At 36.5% G+C, this 19,305-nt stretch overlaps 1 protein-coding gene across 3 annotated transcripts in view; it reads left to right on the top strand.

Annotated features, from left to right (window-relative positions):
* TTC39B (tetratricopeptide repeat domain 39B) overlaps positions 1-16,310 on the top strand; it is a 76,714-nt gene extending 60,404 nt beyond the window's left edge. For 2 of the 3 annotated variants that reach the window (XM_424931.8, XM_004949103.5), the window contains 4 exons: positions 1,239-1,350; positions 5,259-5,376; positions 8,788-8,904; positions 9,976-16,310. In XM_424931.8, coding sequence (XP_424931.4) covers positions 1,239-1,350; positions 5,259-5,376; positions 8,788-8,904; positions 9,976-10,072 — 444 coding nt within the window. In that variant the 3' untranslated portion in view covers positions 10,073-16,310. Of the gene's footprint in view, positions 1-1,238; positions 1,351-5,258; positions 5,377-8,787; positions 8,909-9,975 lie in introns of all 3 variants that reach the window. The other variant, XM_040656057.2, reaches the window with a different exon arrangement.
* Positions 16,311-19,305: the final 2,995 nt, after the last annotated feature.

Here is a 19,305-nt window from a genome sequence, read left to right as displayed (position 1 = left end):
ATGCTTTGAACTTCAGAAGGTATTAATAATGCCCCTTCAGTCTGTGTGTGCCCAGCAGCAGTCCTTTGCATATTTGTATGCTAACATTTTTGCACATAAAAATTTTCCTGAAGTGGAAAACATAATTTGAGAAGGATTTTTTTTGCATTAAAGCTTGTTGATACAGAAAGAAACGTCCAAAGCAAATTCATCCAGCAGTTTAAAATATAATAGCTTGTGTGTTTGATTTTGTGTGTACTCAGTTATGAGAAAAGACCTAAGCAATAAAGTTGTCCAGTGTAGGTGCTGTTCAGATATGAGTGTATTTTTTTGGTCTTGCTGTCAAATAGAGTATTTTTTAATATAGTATTTTTTCCACCATGTTTTAAGCAGAAGTAAACATTGTGCCTGGCATTAGTTTCATAAATTTATATTAGACAGGAGCAAAGAATTGAAATAAAGCTAGCATATTGTAGTTGATAGTATCAATAACACCTTCTTTTAAACTTTGTTAGAACCATTTTTTTTTTCCATCTGAAAAACCGCATAGTTAGAACAGAAATATAAGCAGAAATATTTCAATGGTATTTTGTACCTGCTTCAAAATGACATTGTTTCAGATTTCACAGGTGTAATCACACCAAATTATACTGTGTACTATACATTGTGATGAAATAGTGAGGAACATAGCAAAGATTATTGTTGGCTAGAGTTAAATCTGCATAACTGTTCTCTCATTCTCTTTAATTTTTGTCACATCACACATTAATTAATGCATCTAAACAACCATATTGCTTACTATTGGACTGAATCATCTGGTTAGCTTTTTGAAAGGATTTGTCTTCATGGTTAATTCTAAATAAGATTTGGAGGAATATATCAGAAGCAGTTGTTGGATGCATATATTATGTATGTGTGTATGTATTAGAACCACAGGGGAAGTTTTATCTACTTTATCTACTGTTGCTCTACATGGAAGATAAGAGCCTATGATTGCCTTTGAAAATTTGTATGTACCTGATGGAATGTCCATTACACATTCTTGAGTGCTTATTTGACGTAACACAGACGCTTTTATTCTTGGGCTTCTTAACAGTGACAAACTTTGATACCTTTCATATTGTTTAAAACAAGTTTTTGTAGGCAGTATTTTCATGTTCTCATAATGTTCCATAACATCCTTCTAAAGGATTCTCTTTGGTTAAATATCTGTTCAATTCCATGAGATTGTCTTGTTTATTTTTTTTTTTTTTTGTCAGGAAATGATGTATGTCTGGAATGGCTTTGCAATTGTGGGCAAAAGAGCAGACCTCACTGAAAATTTATTGGTGACAATCGAAAAAGAAGAAACTGCTCTAAAAAATGAAACTAGTAAGTAGTTGATTAAGATGGAATTAACATCCTGGTAAGATATGTGGACCTTTTTCTTTGCTTCCATTTTACTAGCATAATGTGAGGTAAGTTCTGTCTTAGGTAATATGCTTTTAAATCTGAGTATTGAAATTTTGGAGCTGCTTGAATGTTTAGTAGTGGTTTCTGATATGTTCTTCATGAGGTTTGATCAGTGCTAGGGTAGAATATAGAACAGTCAAGAATTTGAGGCTATTACTTACAGGACTTAACATAGTCTTCCTAACACTTAGATGTCTGAAAAGTACTGTTACTGAACCAGATTATACCACACTTCAACTGTATATTGAATAAAGCATAAATGTATAATGTATAAAAGAAGTATTGTGCATGAATGTTTTTTATTATTATTTTTTTAACTTATGTCAAAATAAAATGTCTGGCCTTATTTGCTGTTCCTTAATTCAGGCTTTATCAGATTGCTCCCAATTCCTGTTATGTAAGATTCTCAGTAGACTTCTTTAAGTTCTTCTAAGATGAATAAATGTTAGTTCTTTTCGAAATGGTAATTCATAGAAACGGTTTGTTTTGTAGTCAGATTGTAATCATACCTATTACCAATATAGCAAGTTAGTTTTCCCATGTCATTAAAACATGTAATTACATAATGTGTCAGTAGTTCTGCGTGAAGAGTTCAGGAATTGCTGAATGAAGTCTCAATTTACCATGTGTACATCAGTAACAGTAATGTTCTTTGGTTGGACAGTATCAAAACCCATTCAGTTTGTTACTAGCAGATAAAGATACCTGTTTAAAAATTGTCCAGAATAACTTTCCCCAAAGTGTAGTACTCCTGTAAGGCCAGAACCCTTGGGAATAGAATTTCAAACACCACCATTATGAATATTCTCCTGAGCTCTATTCTGTAGTCAATATACAGTATGAGGTGTTTGTACAAGTTAAGGAATGGAAGCAATGGAATATCCTTGCTAGTAAAGAAAACTATAGAAGTGCACAACAAAACTAGGGACTGATATTAATAGTAACCCCAAATGTTACAGTTTTATTTTATTCCAAAAATTGACAGGAAAAGAGAGACATTCTAACATACAAATTAAATACAAAATAATGTGAAATATACTACCATTATCTCATGCATAAATATATCATCTTCAAATAAGCAAACATGACAAATGGACTGCTATGGAAGGAGAGGTACTCTTTTCTTTTCCTGTTTTGTTGCCTCATTGAAATAAAGATGTAACAAAAAGCAAGACTCTGCAAAGTTATGCTGCTGTGAATTTTGTACAGAGTGCTGGCAGAAGCTGTTGGGAATCCAGAGATGTTTTATGCAGAGATCTGTATTGTAAGTATCCAGTCAATGTAGAACAGTGAAGTAAATTTCCTGTCAAATTCCTTGGCAGAGGTGTGCAAGATGCCACCATTAAGGAAACAGTAAAACAATTGCAGTAGCACTGAAATAGAAATGAAGTCGATGATTAGGGGTATAGAAGATATTTATCTCTAAAGAAACAGGTAAGCTCTTGTTGAAACAGAAAGCAAATGATGTTTTAGGATCTACATGTCCATAAAAGCAGAGGCTGGATGAGAAACAGAATGGTCTTGTTTGTTGTTCTAATTTTCTTGGGAACGCTGGTGTGACTTCCTTTTTTACAACTGAATGGTAGGGAAACATGGGTGAGGATAGATGGATATACCTTAAGTGAATAAGTCATTAATGGTAAGGCTGCTTTCTCTCAGTGAGAGAAGTTGCTGCACAGAAAAATGAACTTGGTCACACTGTCCAAACAAACAAACCAAGAAGTCCAAATCAGACAGGTGTGCGTACAATGAATGTTACAAAAATCTGAATTACATGTTGCTCAACTGCATAGTAGTAGGCTTTAGACTGTGGTATAAAATGTTTATTCATCATTTGGAAATCTGTTTTAACAGCAGCTACAATAAATAAGTTACTGGTGCTTTCAAACAGTAATTTTCTGTAAAAAAAGGATGTTCTAATGGAAGCATGCAGTTGACAAGTAGGATATAATTCTGAAGCATATTTATTTTTACATTTTATGTATCTGTTGTAGTAATAACTGCAGTGAAGTACAGTTTTGTTCTGGAATTTCCATCTTTGAGCCTGATTAACTTTTAATGTTGAAGAGTCAGACAAAATAATGACACTGATTACCAGAATTGCTGTCGCTGAGTTGAGACCCAAAGAAAGTGGTTAAGGCTATTAGCAGAGTGAGGCGCGGATACAGTATTATTTTAAGAGACAGCTGTCTGTAGTAGATAGCTTAAAAGGACTGCTAAGGTGCTGTTAGGAAAAAAAAAAAAAAAAAAAAGTAGGTTAATTATACACAGAGGTCATTTAGGGATTGAGGCTTCTCAGAGAGAGCTGTTGTTACTGCATTCACTTCATGTGAACGGGCACAGCAAGAAATCTGTCAGTGACTGAAAAATGGTTGTATAGAGCTGAAAATAGAGATGACAGATGGAATGGGATGGAACGCTTTAGAAATTACATTTTTTTTCTCAGGATTTTTCTGCAGTTTTGTCATTTCTAAAATATGTATATAAAAAAGAATTTTTGACATTAAGAAAATAAACATTTTGTTGTTATTTTTCGTGTTACATAATAATGGCGATATTTCCTCTGGTACAGAGAACTGCAGGAAGATGGGTCTTACACATTTATTGCCAAGGTTATCCACGTTGAATTGGCCTGTTCATTAACTGTTCTTGTTGCAGTGTTTTGACTTACTATCTTTTCTTCCTGTGGGACATACCAGGGAGATGTTAGTTGAAAAAAAAAGTAAAGACTGGCAAGATATTACTGATGCCAGTCTTAGTCCCAGTAGTTTTGAGGAATTAGACCTTTGGGAAATAATCACACAAATCTAATACTAGTAAAACGGGCTAGAGAAATGCAGCATTCTTTCTACCTGTCACTAAAAGCACAATCTGTCAGTTGTTATCTGTCAAGACTTTCTGAGTTTAAACACAGACGGAAATAAGCCGGAGCGTAGTGCAGAAACACTCCCCCAAATCCTAAGATGCTCTTGTCTCACATATTTCAGAACTGCTTATGTAGGATTTTTTGGCAGACTATTAAAAAAAAAATTAACGTGACCTCAGAGAGCTGGTAATTAGTTGTAAACAACATGATGTGGAGGGAGGGTGTTTTGCTTCTTGAATTGTTAATGTATGTGCAGCCATCTGTCTATCCATATGTGTTTTCTTTCTTTTCCTTCCCTACACCTAGCAAATGCTATAAACCAAGGCAAAAAAAAAAAAAAAAAAAAAAAAAATTAGAACTACACACATTATATTTCCTTGCCACTTTGCAGCAACTCATTTCGTCTGGCATTTTTAGTTCTATTCAGCATAAAGCTTTCTTGAACTTTCGAAGTGTTATACACCAATAGTGAACCTTCTTAATTGTTATAGATGATGCCAATAAAGATGATTTCTTGAATTTCTATTGCCACATAATGCATCCTAATAATTATGTAGAAATGAATCTTGTGATTTTCACATTACTGGCTGGTGTTGTGGGGGTTCTGCCGGTACTTTCCTTTCTGTTTTAGATGTTACATGTGTTAGAAGTCTTTAACTGATGCCAATTCATGTCCTCTTTGTACTGACTTCTTAATATAGATGACTGGGGAACACCTGGATATTTAGGTTTCTTCTTTATTGTTCATAGTTTGTATTCTTAGATATATATAGATGCTATTCATGTATGCTCTCTAGTAGACAGTATTTAAAATTGTCCCTATGAATTATATGTGTGTTGAGTTGTAAAATTCTGAGAAGCAAGCTCCTGACTCTGATTACATATTCCCTACTGAAAACCTTGTTTGCCTTTTCATGATCATGTCTTCAAATTGTTTGATGTATTTTCCTTTTACTTTCAGGCCACACTGAATACTATATGGATGATGTGTGCATGTTGCAGTTACTGAAAGGCCTTTGCCTTAAACACTTGGGAAGACTCATGCAAGCTGAACTATGTTTCAATCAAGTAATTCAAAGGTAAAGATAATAGAAAGGGACATTTTACCTTTATTTTGTACCTGTCAGTGAAATTTATGATGTTCCTGCAGAAACCTTTGCATTAGAATTTTGTATAATTAAACTTCATTTTCTGTTGATGAGTTAAAATATCTCTGAAAGTAGACGGAGGACCACAAAATTTTGGTTATATTTTTCTACAGCAATTTAACATGAAATGATTTTTATAAAAATGTGATGCTTTAGGCCAAGTAAATCACACTGACAATTAATGCATTTATCTAGATACTGTTGTAGTTAATATTTTTGTATTTGCAGAACTATCAATGTATGTTAAGGTAATTTGTGCGAATTTATTGTTTCTCTCTCTCTTTTTTTTCCCCGATATTTAGTTCTTCTGGAGTTAATACTTCTTTAAGTAGATGAGAAATTATTGAACTTGTTGTTGGTTTCAATTGACAAATTGGACTTCCTGTGTTAGAAATTTATTCAACATTTATTCAACATTTTAGATGTCAGATCCATATCTGCATTGTAGTCACACATTTATTGTTAATTCTTTGGAATTTTTAATGTAAGTAGGCTGGAAAAGAAGATAGGATGTTTGTGCAATTCTTCTAATCAATAATAGTGTAGAAGAATTACTTTTTGTTAAAATGAGAATATTTTCTATAATTCTAGTGCCTGTTGTAGCTTTCTTGCCGTCGGGCCTTGTCTTACTATTTGTAAGATCCCTAGTGGGTTTCGTGAAACACTTTGCAAGCTATGTGGCTTTTGTTTATAAATTTCCTGATAGTCTCTCTCCAAAGATATTTGATCCAGTGGAGGCTTGATGCGTCTCAAAAACTTAGACAAAACTTCTTTGAAAAGATGTTTTTAATGGGGAGGAGGAGGAATTTTCTGGTAAATTAAGTATTTGGCTACCTTTGCTCTCTACTTTCTTGAGCCGCTATAGAACATTAAGACTGTGTTAAAGTCATGTTTCTGTGCATCAAAGCTTGCCTTGGTGTATGAGGTAACTCTAGAAATATGACTCTCAAAGTGTGGATGTTTGTAGCAAGCTTTATGTTCTGCAAAATTCTTTGATGTTATTTTATCCGGAAAAGAATCAAAGAATTGATTGTAAAGGACATGAGAAAGGCCAAGGTGCTCAGTGCCTTCTTCACCTCATTCTGTACTGCCAGGATCACTATTCAGGAATTTTCCAGATCCCTGAGACTTGTGGAAAAGTGTGGAACAAGAAAAACTTACCCTTGGTGGAAGAGGGTCAGGTTAGGAAACATTTAAACAAACTGGACATACGTATGTCCATGGCAAGTGAACATACCCAGTGGGACCTATTGGTGTACATCCATGACTACTGAGGGAGCTGGCCAATGTTATTTTTCTTGGAAAAGTTGTGACAATTGAAGGAGGTCCCTGAGGAGTGAAAGAAAGCAAATGTCACTCTAGTCTTCAGGAAGGGGAAGGAGGATACTTAGGGGAACTACAGACCAGTCAGCTTCATACTGTGGGAAAAGCAGTGAATGGTTATCTCTAGTTTAGAAAAGCTTTTGACATGGTGCCCTGTAATAGCATCATAGAGAAACTGATGAAGTCTAGTCTAGTCAAGGAGGCAGTGGTGTGAATTGAAAACTGGCTGAACTGTTGCATTCCGGAGGCCTGCGAAGGGCAGCACAAAGTCAGCTTGCCAGTCAGAAGCAGAATACTGCAGGGTTTGACACTGGAATGCTTGTAGCTAGAATGGTGTTGATATCACACCAGTCTTCTGGCTGTTACTGAGGTATGCTCATCGAATCTGTCTCTTTAATGAACCACTCAGTGAAATGCCAGTAGGCTGGGATTAGGCAATAGGTGGGGAGGGGACGTCACCAGGACAGCTGACCTCATAGCTGACATCAGAAAGATGTTCCATACTGTGTGACATCATGCTCAGTGACAAAAGCTGGAGAAGGGGAATGAGAACAGAGGGCTCTCATGATTGTATTTGTGTTCTTGAGTAATTGCTAGATGTATTGAAGTCATGTTTCCCAAGATATGGCTGACCATCCCTTGGTGATTAGAATGAGAGAATAATTGCTTCTGCATTGTCTTAGCTTTTTAAAAAAAAAAAAAATTCTTTTTTTTTCTTCTTTTTTTTTAATGCCTTTCATTAAACTGTTTTTTATTTCAACCTGTGAGGCTTTTGTCATTGTATTTTCTCCCACTGCTTTTTTTTTTTGGAGGGGGATTGAGAAAATGATGTGATTGAACTTAGCTGTCTACTAGTGTGAAAGCACCATGCTAGGCTAGAGAAATGATCTGACAGCAACCTCATAAAGTTCAGCAAAAGGAAATGGCAAGCTTTGGTGAGGAATATAGCTCTCTGTACCAGCTTGGGCTTGTGGCATCATGATGGGAAAGCAGATTGTCAGAAAAAGTCCTGGGGATCCTGAACATCGCGGTCAACTCCAACTTGACAGGAAGCCAGCAGTGTGCCTTAGCAGTGGGTTGTATAAGGAACAGTGTCCTCAGCAGGTCAAGGGAGGTGATCTTTTCTCACTACTGATAAGGCCATGTCTAGATTACTTTATCCAGTTCTGGGCTTTCCAGTACAAGAGAGACATGAACATACTCTATCAAGCCCTGCAAAAGGCCACAAAGATGATTAAGAGATTGGAACTTCTGTCATATCAGGTGAGGCTGAGATAGCTGGGGCTGCTCAGCCTGGAGAAGGAAAGGCTTGGGTTAGGTTGGAGGGGTTATAAGCATGAATCACAGAATCACAGAATAACTTGAATTGGAAGGGACCCACAAGTATCATCAAGTCCAACTTCTGGCTCCACACAGGACCACTCAGTAATCAAACCGTATTGCTGAAAGCATTGTCCAAAAGTTTCTTGAACTCTGGCAGCTTGGGGCAGAGAGTCTGTAGAGTCTCCATCCTTGGAAATATTCAAAACCTAACTTGACACAGTCCTGAGCTGGTTGCTCTGAGCAGAGTATTGGATTAGATAATCTCCAGAGGTGCCTTCTGGCCATTAATGATGCTACAGTTTTTGTATGCCGAAGAAAAGTTGAATTTTCTTAATTCTTTGAGGCTTTGTTCAGTTTTGTGTGCAGGAAAAAGTATTTACATTGCTTTTAATCTTGTGTCATCTTTTTGTTGCTTTTTTTTTAACTGTAAGTTGCACAATAGCATTCCAGTCCTGGGTGTATGTAGCTTGGATAATAATTAGGAATGAATAAGTCTTTGCTTGCTGAAGATCATGATAGTATTTTATACCCATGGCTTGCAAGTGTTATTGATATGCACAGTGTCAACTGGTAAAAAAAAAGTTCCAGAGTTTTCTGTGGCCGTGGACTTCTACAGTTGGTGTTTTCATTTGAAAGTTAAATGACCACTTAAGACAATGTTGTATTTAGCCATTCTGTATTTTTCTGATTTCCTAGTGAGAAGCAAATAAAATATGATAGCTATTTGGTGCCATTCACCATGTATGAGCTGGGACTTCTATACAAACAACAGGATGAGAGAGAAAAAGCTATAAGATACATAGAAACTGCAAAGTAAGTCAATTTTTTGTTTGTTTGTTTGTTTTAACCTGTAGATAAAGAATATCTGTGTAAATTTAGCAATGAGGAGTTTTTTTTCTGACAGTCCTCTGCTAAAGTAGAAGTAGATTTTTGGTTTTGACCACAAAATTTGTCCAGTATAGTTGAATTTGATAGTTTTCCTGTTGTACTGCTTCAGGGACAGTGGAATAGACTATGCTGAACATCACAGAGTATTCAAAGTATCTCCTTTTAATTTACTTATTAAGAGATTCTGATGCTGTATGTAGGAAGGAGCTGCACTCTGCTGCATGTGTAGTTTGGAGCTGGAGAGTCCATAGAAAGGGTCTATACCAGCTGTGACATGGAGAGCATCTGTGGGCCTTGTATCTGCCGCAGTAAAAAATGTTATTGGGAATAGGTTAAATGCTAGTACAGTTCTGACCACCTACCTTTTTCTTTTTAAATTTGGTTGCAGAAGAGCAATAGATAACAAAATTTACTATAGGTCAGCATGTTCATTTCAAATATTGAGCGCAGGAAGGAACGTAATTTTCCCCTTATGTGGGTAGGGAAGTATACCAATTGTGCAGCATTGTTGTGAATCAGAAAGAACAGTCTTGTAAAATGCCTTTTAGAAACATAATAGCTTTTAGGTTTGTTTTTTTTTTATTTTATTTGGTTTTGCTTACATAACTTGATTTCTTTGTTGTTCTATTACACTGGCTGAGTTCTATTCTGAAGTTGAGAATGTATTTGCAGCTTACAGTCTTTCTTTTCTGTAGTTTTCTAGTTTGTGTTTTCACAGCAAACTTACGTAGTTGGAAGGACTGCTGAACAATGAAACTAAGTGAAAGAGACATGTTAAGACATGGATGCAGTTTAGCAGGAAATGTAATTATTAGTACTGGCATAAGTCTCTGCTCTGTTTGTAGAGATAGCTTTAAATGCCATCAGAAGACTTTAATTCATCTGTGTATCAACCTCTGTTTCCTGTGGAATGAGTGAAGGCTTTTAACTTTGGTATTTCAGCCCATATACGAGGTGAAAATAATTCAACTAATAAAAGAACTTTGTTGTTTGCAGAAACAACTACAAAGAATACTCTATGGAGTCCAGATTGCACTTCAGGATTCATGCAGCACTCGACAGCTTGAAAGTGTCACCTGCTTCAACACCTTGAATGAGGAGGGATGTATTTCATGCATATAATGCATGCAATAGTCTGCACAATCTTTTTGCAATGTTTTTTAAATCTTCAAAAAGAAACAACCTAGTGATTGTTTTCTGACATCTCTGATTTGATGTATGTTATTTCTTTAGACGTTCTTTTTCTTTATGGCTCACATATACTGTATCTACTTGATACTTTAAAAATGACCTTATATTTTATTTGATAAAAATAACTTAATATTTGACTTAGTGGGGGATATTTAAAAAACAGTTGATGGTGCAATAAAATTTAATTCAAACACTTTATTTTTTTATATAAAAACAGATGCTGGCTATGCAGCGGAACTGGTGATAATTTCAGCCTTTTGAGAAGGTTTGATTTTCTGCAGGATTGTTTTGCCTCTGGAACAGCAGTGCAATGGTTGCAGTAACCTGTATCCATATTTAGCGTACCATATTCTGAAACTTGCATTCCAGAGGAAAAAATCTTCATTTTTGACTTAATTTCATTTTGGGAACAAAATGAATTTGTCTGAAGTGCAATATTTTTATATCTTTTAAGGTAAAGTTAAGCAGAGCTACAGGCAAAAAATCTCTGCAGCTCTAATTCACTCAAAATAAGTGGTCACAGGGGACATTTATCAGTGATAGAAAAGCAGGGCTACTAGGGACATTAAGAGACCATCTGTTATGTATTCCCACCCTTGAAGTGGAATCAAGGTCTTACATTATTCCTTGCAGATGCTTGTTTAAACTATTAAAAAAAAAAAAAACAAAAAACAAAATTGTAACTTGCACAAGCAGTGTTTTCCAGTGCTTTGTTATTTCTATGGATAAATTTTTTCCTGGTGTCTACCCCCAGATAATTCCTTAACTGAAACTGATTACTTTCCATCTTCCGTGTCATGGATCTAGACAATGGATTGTTCTCTTCCTTTTCTGAAGCAGTCTTGCAATATTTGAAGACTGGCTCTTTCGTTGCTCCTTTTGGTTCTTGGATTCCAGTCAGAACAAATAAAACCTTGCAGAACATAGTTGTTTTCCTGATCTTTGGGAATAACTGATAGTAATCTGAGTTGCATTTGCATCAAAAAGAGAATCCAATTTTAAACTTGGAATTAAGAAAGTGCATATTTCAACCATAACTTTCTGCCAAAAAAGTGGGCGTTGAGATATGGTTGTAAGTTTTGTTTTCTCATTAGTATGTGGAGAACATAATCAAATTTAGTTTCCCAATTCATTTCTAATACTTCTGCAAGTTTTACTAGCGCTGTATTCTTAGCTAAGAATATACCTGACATACTAAACACTGGAACAAGCTTTGTAGAGAGCTGGTTGATACCCTGTGACTCTTGGTGTTCAAGAGGCATTTGGATATTGCCCCCAGTAGTATGTTTTAACTTTTGGTTGGCCCTGAAGAGTTCAGGCAGTTGGACAAGATGATCGTTGAAGGCTGCTTCCAACTGTTCTGTTAAGCTCTCTTCTAATCTCTTCTGTTCATCCCCAGTAACTGTTCTGCCACAAATGACTGCAAAACCTGCCAATCTCCATATTTTAGTAATTCTAGTATAGCTGTTTTCCTATCATATTGGTAGTGACTCAGTATGTGATTCTCTGCCCTCAGCTCCCACCCAAGAGAAAAGAAAGTAGGTGAAAAAACCTCTCCTCCTATGATGAACTATAAAATTCTAATTAATAAGTAAATCTACTGTAAACACTGTAATTAAGAACACGGCTTTTTTCCATCACTATAAATGAGTAATTAAGTTGCATAAAAATCCATAATACAACTCAAATAAGAGTTTATAAATAGGAGCTAAATAAATACAACAGGTCTTTCAAAGCAGAAGGCTATTCCAAAGTCTGTTGTCTTCACTGATTTGGATTTTTGTCTGCCTGTTATAAATGTGCAGTTAAACTATTGGGCTGAATTACTCACGTTTGAAGGGTAAATACCATAGACACTGATTCATCGACGCTTATTTCAGACTGTGCTCTCTTAACTTTAGATAAAGTATAAAATACATTTGGCTCTTTATCAACCAAGACTAGCATATGCCACCACTTCTTAGATTTCTTGTCCTTCTGTACACATCTGATAATAAATGATAGGCAGCAAAATTGAATTTCTCTTATGTTTTGAGACAATATTTTTATTGGACTATTTGTATATTTTCATTTTAATATTAGGATTAACTGTGGTTCAGTCTGGTTATTAGGTTACAGCAGTCAAATGGGAGCACTTCAATTTCTTGTGAAAAGTGATGAAAACAGTAACTGGTGGAACTTCAGTAGCTTCTGTTTCAGATACTGATTCACTCCACTGAAGAGTAAGGACTGAGACTACAGAGTCAGGATGGAGCATGAAGTAGTCTCTGCTCTCTTGTTTTTGTTCAGAATGTCTTACATTTAGTATTTGATTGGAGATTTGGAGTAGAAATTGAAATCAACAAGATATAAGAAAAAAGAGCTTCCTAAGAAACTGATTTTTTTTTTTTTTTTTTGGTAGTTTAGTTATAAATGTTATTTAGCAGTGTACTTTATTGATAATACAGACTGCGGAGGTAAAGGTGATCTTTATTTTCTTCACTTCAACCTTCCAAAGACAATATCACATTCTGTGCATGTTAGTTTTCTTTTTCTCTTTTGGGATCACCCTTTTGCACAGCTGCAGAGAACAGGCATATCAACACAAATTTGCTATATAGTCTAATATTTTGATGCCCTGAGGTCCCCAGTCTAAGTACCCTTTACAGTCTGTGTCCCTTTCTTTGCTGCTATTCCAAACTTATCTGATAGAATCTTGAGCAATCAGGTTTTCTTAGCTTTATTCTGGATATTATAAAAAACCACAAAACTTATTAACAGTAGAAATGCAACCATGTAAGAGTGATGTGTAGCCCTTCGTATAGGATAGGTCTTAATAGATCTCTAGAGATGCTTTTCCAAACACTGCAGAGGAAGCGCATGGCTATGGTCTGCTTTTACACAATGCATCACTGATGCAATAATATTTAGTACATTGTGTGTAAGTTAGGATAAGTGATTTGTGGGTAAGAGTTTGAATGAAAAGTCGTATGTTCTTTTTTTACTTGCTGCATACTGTACTTGGCCTTAAATACAACTCTGACTTAGTTTTAATGCTGTTTAGAATCTTCACCTCATTTGTTTAAGTCCTAGGGCAGTTTTGCATAATGTGCTGAAACTTTGAAACTGAGCATTTTCTTACGATGCTGTAACATCTGTTGATGGTAGTAGGGGGATTATAATGGAACTAGGCTAAGCCCTTAGTTTAAGCAAGCAAGTCTGAACTTGTAATGTTATGACAGAGGTCATAGGTGGATTTTTTTTGAGGTGAGGGTTAATAAAGCAGTTCGGTTACAAGACAAAGCTTCTGTTCAGTTGAGATCTGTCTTCTTGGAAAACCAAAAAACCGCCTCGTCTGTGCATAGCAGTCATGTTTACTGTCTTGGAGAGCAATCATCGTATTTTGATTTTTATGTACTAGATCACCACTTGAACATATTAAAAGAAAGCTGATTAAAGGTTGTTTTTCATTTTTGTTCTAATACACGAGGGTAGCACTGTATTGAGGAAGATGTATAATGATTGGATCCTGTCATGTTTCTAAAATACCTTGCTACTAGCTTAAGTATGAAAGAAGTCATTTATTGTGACAAATCCTCCTTAACTTTGCAATTATTTTTTTATTAATCTTCATGTTTAATGTCATTTTGTTTCTGTATGTTCTTAGATTGCATAGTTCAACAAAGAATGTTTGTATTTGCTGTTGAACTGGTGATTCAGTTTATTTGCTTCTAAACTGTTGAGGTTTGCACATGTTCATGTTTGTTGCTTTAGTAAAGGCAAGGTTAGAATAACAGAGGATGAGTGATGATTAAGTGTTTTTGGTATTAAGAGTACGTAGAAGTGTTCATTTTGATGCATTAGATCACATTCTCCCTTCAGAGGAATAATTACATGATTTCCCGTGTATGCTGCTGAGTGCAAAATCTGGTATATATACAATCTCATTGTATATAAAGAATTTCCTGCTGGGATTTATCAACATAAGATCAACAAAAAGAGTGTACTCAAGTTTCAATATGCTGTTGCAGGCATATTTCTCTGTTACCTATCTTCTGATTTATCAAAGTCTGGTAGGGAATAAAGAGTCTTTTGAAACGTGCGTATCAAGTGTAAAATTAAAAGCTACTTTAACTAGTCTTCTCCACACAGATCATATAATCCTTTAAAATGCCACAGTGGTTAATAATTAGCTCATTCTGTTATCATTTATGACATTAAGTTTAGTGAGACCTAGACGTGGTGTAGTCATTGTATCCTATTACAATCCTAGCTGTAAAAACAGGGAGAAAATTAATTTTATAAATGTGCAGGGTTTGATTTCAGTAGCATTCATCATTCAGAATTCTAAATGTTTGGAATATTTTTTCTCATGTGGTATGATTAAACATTTTCATAGTCATGAGTTACTTCCAGCCAGTTAGGCCAGCTTTTTGTCATGAGTGGTGATTATGGTTCTCCTAAGATGAGAGACAATGAATGACTTAACTCAGAGAAGGGCAAAAGAATGGAGATACTGCTGCATGTGTTGCTGTCTGTAAGGCACTAATTTACACTCAACTGTAGACATACCATAACACAGAACAAAGCAAAGCCTTAGTGGATAGATTAGAATGCTTGCAGTGTGTTGGATAAAGATAGTATACGAGTAGAAGGATAGAACACATGCTGAAGAAGAACCTGAGCAAAAAAGAAGGAACTATATCTCCATTCGTGCAAGCATTTTGCAGAGGCCATTTTACACGTGAAAATCTAAACTATAGTTCCTTATCAACTCACTACTTGGACTTCCTTTATTCCAACCAGAAGAAGAACATCTGTGTTGCTGGGACCATATCTCCATTTGGCTGTTTATGTACTGGTTTTGTTTGTTTATCGTTGGTCTTGTCATTTGCTTTTAAGTAAATATCGTAGGACAGCTTCATAAAGAAATGTAAGCATCGCACGTCAGAGTTTTGCAGTTTGTAAAAGAGTAGCCTGTGGAAGAAATGGAAGCCTGTGATCAGCATAGCACATTCTGTGTTCAAGGAAGGCAAAATTAAATGCTCTCCCTTCTATAGAAGTGTAAGCAGGTAGTTCTGCTGTACAGGGAGGCACACGTCATGTAGTAATCATAGATTGGAATACTCTTCTAGATGCTGTCACTCATTTCAAGAGAACTTCAAATTCATTAGCAGTAGATGGTGTCTATGTTCCGTGCCATAAATACAGTAATTGGAGCATTCAAGCCAAATGGGACAGATTTGATATCTACCTCATCTGAAGCCATAGGATGGAGAATACTCAGTGTTGATGACATGCCAAAGCGTGAAAAAACTGTTAAAGGTTATTCTGCAATCCCACTGGTGATGGTCATAACCTTGTATATTTAAGGATGTGAATGTGGATCACAAAGCATATTTTTATAATGGAAAATATGTGTAAGGCTATATTAATACATCCTTTTTTTTTTTTTTTTGACATGCTTAAATGACCTATTCTTACTTCAGTATCTAAAATCAGGGTGGAGGGATATGTAAGATTAGGTTAATGCTGCTTATTATAGCTTATGTGGTTGGGGCTTAAGTTGTTTCAGAGTATTAGGAGATCTTCAGAATTAAACTTGATGTGGAAAAGAGGGTAGTATGAATTTAGATATGGTCTTTTTTAATGCACTTTTGCTCAAGGGGGTTTGAGTCCAGGCAAAACACAAGATATGAAAGTGCTGAGCAACAGGCAAAAAGCCAGAAAACTTTCATTAAAAAAAAAAAAAAAAAAAAAAAAAAACCCTCAAACTGATTGGAGTTATTTGTCTCTTTTAAGAGAGGTTATATATTGCGTGCATTGATAAATGTACTTAAACACATTTTACAGAGGATTCCAGCTGTGGTTTAAAATTGCATATAACTTAAAATGTGCATGTTCATACCTTACTTTGACAAGATGCTTGTCTTAAGTCTTGCCAAAATCACATCAATGTTGTTTCAAATTGATTTACAATAGTTTTTACGTAGCAACATTCAAAACGTCCTGTTGTTGGTGACAATGAGAAAATATATTACGTGTTTTTTCACCTATTTTTTGTTGTTTCACACACTTGAAAAATACTTGAAAGAAAAGTACAATTGTTTTTCTGTATAATGCAAATAAAGTTCAAGATTAATTTATTTTGACAGCCCAAATGGAAATTGCTGCTGTATTTCACATGCATTCTATTACAATGTTATATTTCGTGATTTATTTCACTTTTTCCAAACAAATAATATGGATAACACTTGTGTTTATTCTCTAACGAATCTTTGAATGGTAAGTATATTGTAAGTGCATTAACTTAGATTTCTGTGAGCTGAAAGAAGAGGAAAGAGGCTAGGCTTGTTCAGCCTGGAGAAGAGAAGGCTGCAGACCATTGCAGCCTTTCAGTACCTAAAGGGAGCCTGTAAACATGAGTGGAGTCAACTCTTTACAAGGGTAGATAATAGCAGGACAAGGGGAAATGGTTTAAAGTTGAAGGAGGGAAGATTTAGGTTGGATATCAGGGAAGTTCTTTACCAAGAGAGTGGTGAGGCACTGGAACAGGCTGCCCAGAGAGGTTGTGGATGCCCCGTCCCTGGAGGTGTTCAAGGCCAAGTCGGATGGGACCCTGGGCAGCCTGGTCTAGTACTAAATGGGGAGGTTGGTGGCCCTGCCTGTGGCAGAGGGATTGGAGATTCATGATCCTTGATGTCCCTTCCAACCCAAGCCATTCTGTGATTTTATGATTCTATGAAAGTGTAATAACAGAACCATAGACTACACTACCCCAAGTAGGAAGAGACCCACAATGATCATCGAGTCCATCAGCTCCACCAAAGACCATCCAGAATTCAAACCCTATGTCTGAGATTGTTGTCCAAATGCTCCTTGAACTCTGTCAGGTTTGGGGCCATGGCCACTGCCCTGGGCAGCCTGTTTCAGGGCCTGACCACCCTCTGGTGAAGAACCTTCTCCCAGTGCACTGGAGGAGGTTTATAGTCTCTACAGAACGTGAAGTGGCTCTTTAATGCCACTTCATACCTCAGTGGATCTTATACTATGAATGCTCATTTTCCGTCTTTTTCACTTCACTTATTTAAAACTGCTGGGTTTTGTTTGTTTGTTTGTCTGCTTCTTTTACATGAGATGCCACTGGAGTCTCATGTTGCACAACAAATATCCATGGGTCTTTGGTCTACTGTAAAACAGAACTTAAATCCTCCTGGCTTATGCTGGCAGGGCAAAAACTGAAACTTAAGTCTTGCTTTCTGATACAGAAGCACGTTTTGCTTAACTTCAGGAGTCTTACATGTGCCTGCAAATGAGATCAGATCTGGCAGTCTGAAATCCCTCCAGGAATCCAATCCTCAGGAAACCGTCCAGGTAGAGTTTAGATTGTTCAATGACCAGTATTTCTGGTGTGTGAATCTCAATCAGACAGTGGGGAGTTTGTCAAAAGCTGTTTCTCTGGATATATTTGAAGATAGTAAGGGGAAAAAAAAAAAGACAACAAAAACTAGACCTATACTTCTGCCTTTATTTTGCTTCCTTAGTCTTGGAGAGCTAAGTTGGAATCTGTCCTTTGCTTACTTTATCTGAAACCTATTGTGGAAACTGTCAGGAAAAGTCTATGCTCATCATTGGTATCTGTGTGCTGTGCTTCCCTGGCATAATGCAGAGCCAAGATAGCTGCTCGTTCTTGCTAGCAGTAGCAGTTGCTGCCATTTAGATAGGAAGGAATGTGGTCATTAAGTGATGACCAACAGAGAAAATGCAGAAGATATTCAGAGGTGGGGGATGAGTGGGACAGAAGTAGGAATATATTCAATAGGAATTTCTGTAGCACCCCTACCATTGATACCACAGAGAAACATGACACTGTAGAACTAAACAGTAATGTGAGAGGATAAAGCAAATGTGACTGTGGTAGAAAGATGTCATAGAAGTTATGGAGTAGGGTCATCACTTGTTGGTAAGAGGAAATAATATCGCTGAGTAGAACAAAACATTTTATTCTGTGTAAGAAAAGAGCTGGTAAGGGATAGATGTCCCACCAAACCATGTTTGACAGAAGTAGCTCTGCTTCTGAGGCAACTGTGGGGAACAAATTCTGTTCCTGCAAAGAATATACTCAAAATCAAAGAGATGAATTTGATCTGTGTAGTTATTTTCAAGTCTTTTAAGTTGTCCCAGCTCATGAAATCTAGATGGTTGCAGATATCACATAGTTTGAGAGTTATCTGCTGAGCGTTAAAGGATAAAAGTTACTGAGCTCCAATCTCTGAGCAACCTGGCCTAGCTGTGGATGTCCCTGTTCATTTCAGGGGACTTGGACCAGGTGACTTTCAAGGATCCCTTCCAACTGAAACGATCCTATGATTCTAGGGATATGAACACTGTCATCAGTGCAGCCTGTGCCTGTCTGAAAATCTTGCAGAACTATGGCTTATGGCAGTTTCTTAAGGTGACGGATGATTAAAATCCACTACTTCCCCACTATGAATAGTGGGAAAGAAGAAGGTGGGAGTTTATAATGACAGCTCTTAAGCATTTGATGTTTTTAGTTAGCTCAAGAAAGTTTACTTCGGTGAATTGTTGACTTATTTTGAAAGAACTTGTTTAGCATTCATTGTGTTCCTTCTGGGATAACTGTGCAGTTATCCATATGCAGGCCCTGAGACGTGTTTCATGCAGCCATCTGAAATTTGAGCATGTACTGTCGTTTTCCTCAGTGGGCTCCCAGATGGAAAGCTGTGAGGCTAAGGTCTTGAACAAGGATTGATACTGATTAGACTGGTTGGCGAAATTAGATTAAATTAAATTGATTACTTTTAAAGCAGTTGGTCTTAAATTGTTACCTGTGTTATCTTCAGCATAAAATTAGAGGCTTATGGCAGGCAGCACCTGTTCATCTCCTCTGTAAGATGCTTAAGCTTCAGTGACATTTAACAGCAGTAAGGATCGTAGTGTAAATGAGTTAACAGCAGCTACACGTGCTCCTTATAGTCTGAAACATGGCTCGGCTGGCTTGAGATGTGTTATGCCATCTGTATGTGATACCATCTGTAGCCAGGGCCGCTGTACAGTCATCCCAGCAAAAGCAGCTTTCCCATGAGCAGTGTTTGTAAAACAGCTTATGCAGACTTGCAGCAACTGTCTGCTCTC

Source organism: Gallus gallus, chromosome Z (assembly GCF_016699485.2).
Source record: "Gallus gallus isolate bGalGal1 chromosome Z, bGalGal1.mat.broiler.GRCg7b, whole genome shotgun sequence".
Taxonomy (NCBI): Eukaryota; Metazoa; Chordata; class Aves; order Galliformes; family Phasianidae; genus Gallus; species Gallus gallus.
Note: the sequence above shows the minus strand (reverse complement) of the source record. Positions and strands in the feature narration are given on the sequence as shown.